Genomic DNA, 3,278 nt, shown 5'->3' on the forward strand with positions numbered 1-3,278 from the left:
AAAAAAAAAAAAGAAGGATCCAAAAGATCGAATAAATGGCCAGAGAGCTTGAGGCCTAGCAAATCCATTCTGTGAGGAACTTAACAAAGCCAGATTGAAACAGTCAGCTTGGAAAGGAGTTTAAGGCAGAAGTGCTGAACTGAGGTAGTAATTCTGAATTCAGAAGAGCAAGAAAAGGTGAGGGCTGGTGAGATGGGTCAGCGGTTAAGAGCACTGACTGCTCTTCCAAAGGTCCTTGAGTTCAAATCCCAGCAACCACATGGTGGCTCACAACCATCTGTAATGGGATCTGACAACCTCTTCTGGTATGTCTGAAGACAGCTACAGTGTACTTATATATAACAATAAATAAATCTTTAAAAAAAGAGAGAAAGAAAGAAAGAAAGAGAGAAAGGAAGAAAGAAAAGGTGAGATTAATTACATCTGGTGAATAAAAATTACATTTAAATAACTCTTTACTGAAAATCATGCTGTAGAGTGTTGGGCACAGGGCACTCTTTGCTACCATGGTCACCTAGGGGCAAGGTCCCCACTCTACTGCACTGGTCACCACTTGTCCACAGGGGGCGGCCAAGATGGGCCTTGGGCACTGAGTGGCTGGGGAATAAAAGTGGGGAGGGCAAAATGACCTATACCCTGAGAGATTTTCTGTGATCTGGGCCATGCAGGTGTCAGTCTGCACACTCCACTCCACTGGGGTGCGCCAAGGGGGGGCGGTCAGAGATAACAAGACAGCTTCAAGGGGGTTCTCTGGCCTCTCAAAAAAGCCAGGGACATAAGTTCCAGCCTCTTGACGTTCCTGGCAATGCTGGATGTTGGGGAGGCTGAGAATGAGGGGAGAAGCGGGTGGGAAAGGAAGCAGCAGTGTGGCTGGCCTGTAGTAGTGCAGGACAGGAGCCCTCAGTCCTGAGTGTGTCTAGCATGTCTAGTTCAAAGGAGGCAATGCATAGTTGTAAGGTATTTTATTATAGAAAGAGAAAAGAGGTCTGCCATGACCACGTGGAGAGAGAAAGGAGAAGCAGGAGAGGAGAGGAGAAGAGAAAGAGAGGGCAAGAGAGGAAGAGAGCAGAAGGAGAGAGAGGGCAAGAGAGAGGGGAAAGCAAGAGAGAGAGGAGGGGCAAACCACCCCTTTTAAGGTGGGGTTGGGCTATCTGTCTGTGGGGCTGGGCACACCTAGCTGTAGTCACTTGCCTGGGGGTAGGGAACAGCTAGAATGCTGAGACCTTGGGACATAATCTACATGACAGAACACACCTCTCCTTTGGGGGTTGTGGGGGGTTGGGACCCAGGAGGCATAGCCAAACACCTTTTGTCTCATGCAGGCAGAAATTGTCACCCACCCAATAACCAGGGTTCCAGACCTGTACTTGACCAGGACCAGGCTGCCTAAACAGACCACTGCCCCACAGTAGAGTAAGTATGTATCAAATTACAAATCATTGAGCAATATCACTTACACTATAACTACTTCAGATTCACGTTCTAAAATGAATGGCAAAATATTAAGGATCTTTTGTACTACATGTTCAAAAATAATTGGATTTTTGTGAAATTAGCAATTTTACCAAAGTATTATGTGAGGAAATTATAAATTTAAAAGTTTAAAACATGACATTCAAGATACACATAACTATATTACTATTAATTCCACTAAAGCTGAAAGAGTATAGCAAATTTTACTTACTAACTTCTCCTAAGAATAAACCAACTTGTCCTGAGAATGAACTTTACTGTCGACCTTTAGGCACTACCTTCTCTAAGTGAGTTTTGAACTGTCCCTCTCGTCAATATATTTGCATGCTTAGGTCATCAGAAGAAGTAATTGACATTTCCAAGCCTCTTCCTTTTTCTTCATATATTCCTATCAACTTTGAGAACATCCAATAAGGGATCTTCTTTAAAGGTCTTAGTCATGTCTTTACTTAATCATTTGAATAAACAGAAATCATGGCACAATCTCCAAAGGGCTCCATCTCCAAAGGATGGACACAGTCATTCTGGTTTTTGTTCCCACTGGTCCTTTAAATAGGAGAAAAACTCCAAGGAAACTTGTCTCATGAAACTCATTCACAGAACATTCATGCACTTTTCCCAGGAGAGATAACATGGCTCCTGCCATGTATATACATGGAAACATCTCCACAAATTACTTCCATTATTGTATCATTAAATCATATGTATTATTCATTGTGATCTGATGTTTTCAGAGGTGTGGTTGGATCAACTTATACAGGGCAATAAATTAAAACAAGTCTTCAGTAAGATGAAGAAACATAAATAGTGTGATAAATATATCAAGAAGATTGAATAAAATTCAACCATGTCTTCATAACATTGCTCCTGAGCAAACTGTTAGCAGGAAGATATATTAAAAACAATAAAGCTATGAATTAAATAATATATTGATAAAAATCATAAGTACAACACATGAGAACATACACACATATTATACACAAAATATAATATAGTATTCTATATATATCATGCAATATATTACATATTATAAAGTATATTTGATCATGTATATAAACTTATCCTAAAACTAATATCATACTGAATGCAAATAAAAAACTGACAGACTTTTCATGTAGGTTCTGGAACCAAAAGAAATAATGATGCTTATGTTTCCATTGTTAATAAAACAAGCCCTTAAATCTTACACAGTTACTATACAACAGAAAAAATTGAAGCTACTTCAAAACAACCACAACTTCCTCTGTAAAGACAATACTTTTGAAGTTCTAAGATTGAGAGTTGATAATATTTAAGTATCATTGCCAATATATGTGTTAATCCAATAAATTTCATTGCCTTAACTCTTCTCACATAGAAATTGAAAAATAACTAAAAATCATATTAAAATATAAAATTGTATACAAAGATTAAAATAATTTAGAAAATAAAAGTATTATATAACCATTACCTGACATCATGACTTTAAAACTAATGCAACATATATAACAAGAAATTGATATGAGGACAACATAGTTTTGCCAAGAGAAAATTGATATGAGGACAACATAATTTTGCCAAGAGAAAATTGATATGAGGACAACATAATTTTGCCAAGAGAAAATTCCTAAGCATACTGACACATATATGGTCAATTAATTTAAGGCAAATATGACAAGGCAATTTATGAGTAAAATAATTTTTCAATAAATTACAGTGAAACAACAGGATATCCATATGGAAAATAATGAACTTTAGATCTTTTCTTAAATGAGCCATTTAATTGAACTCAAACACACTGTATACCTTTGTACAAAAGCTAAATC

At 37.5% G+C, this 3,278-nt stretch overlaps 1 protein-coding gene across 1 annotated transcript in view; it reads right to left on the minus strand.

The window, feature by feature from the left end:
* LOC116084193 (zinc finger protein 280B-like) overlaps positions 1 to 2,930 on the minus strand; it is a 27,186-nt gene extending 24,256 nt beyond the window's left edge. Inside the window, 1 exon segment of the mRNA XM_031361018.1 lies at positions 2,924 to 2,930. Coding sequence (XP_031216878.1) covers positions 2,924 to 2,930 — 7 coding nt within the window.
* Between the last annotated feature and the right edge of the window lie 348 nt (positions 2,931 to 3,278).

This window comes from Mastomys coucha, unplaced genomic scaffold (genome assembly GCF_008632895.1).
Source record: "Mastomys coucha isolate ucsf_1 unplaced genomic scaffold, UCSF_Mcou_1 pScaffold9, whole genome shotgun sequence".
In the NCBI taxonomy this organism is placed as follows: domain Eukaryota; kingdom Metazoa; phylum Chordata; class Mammalia; order Rodentia; family Muridae; genus Mastomys; species Mastomys coucha.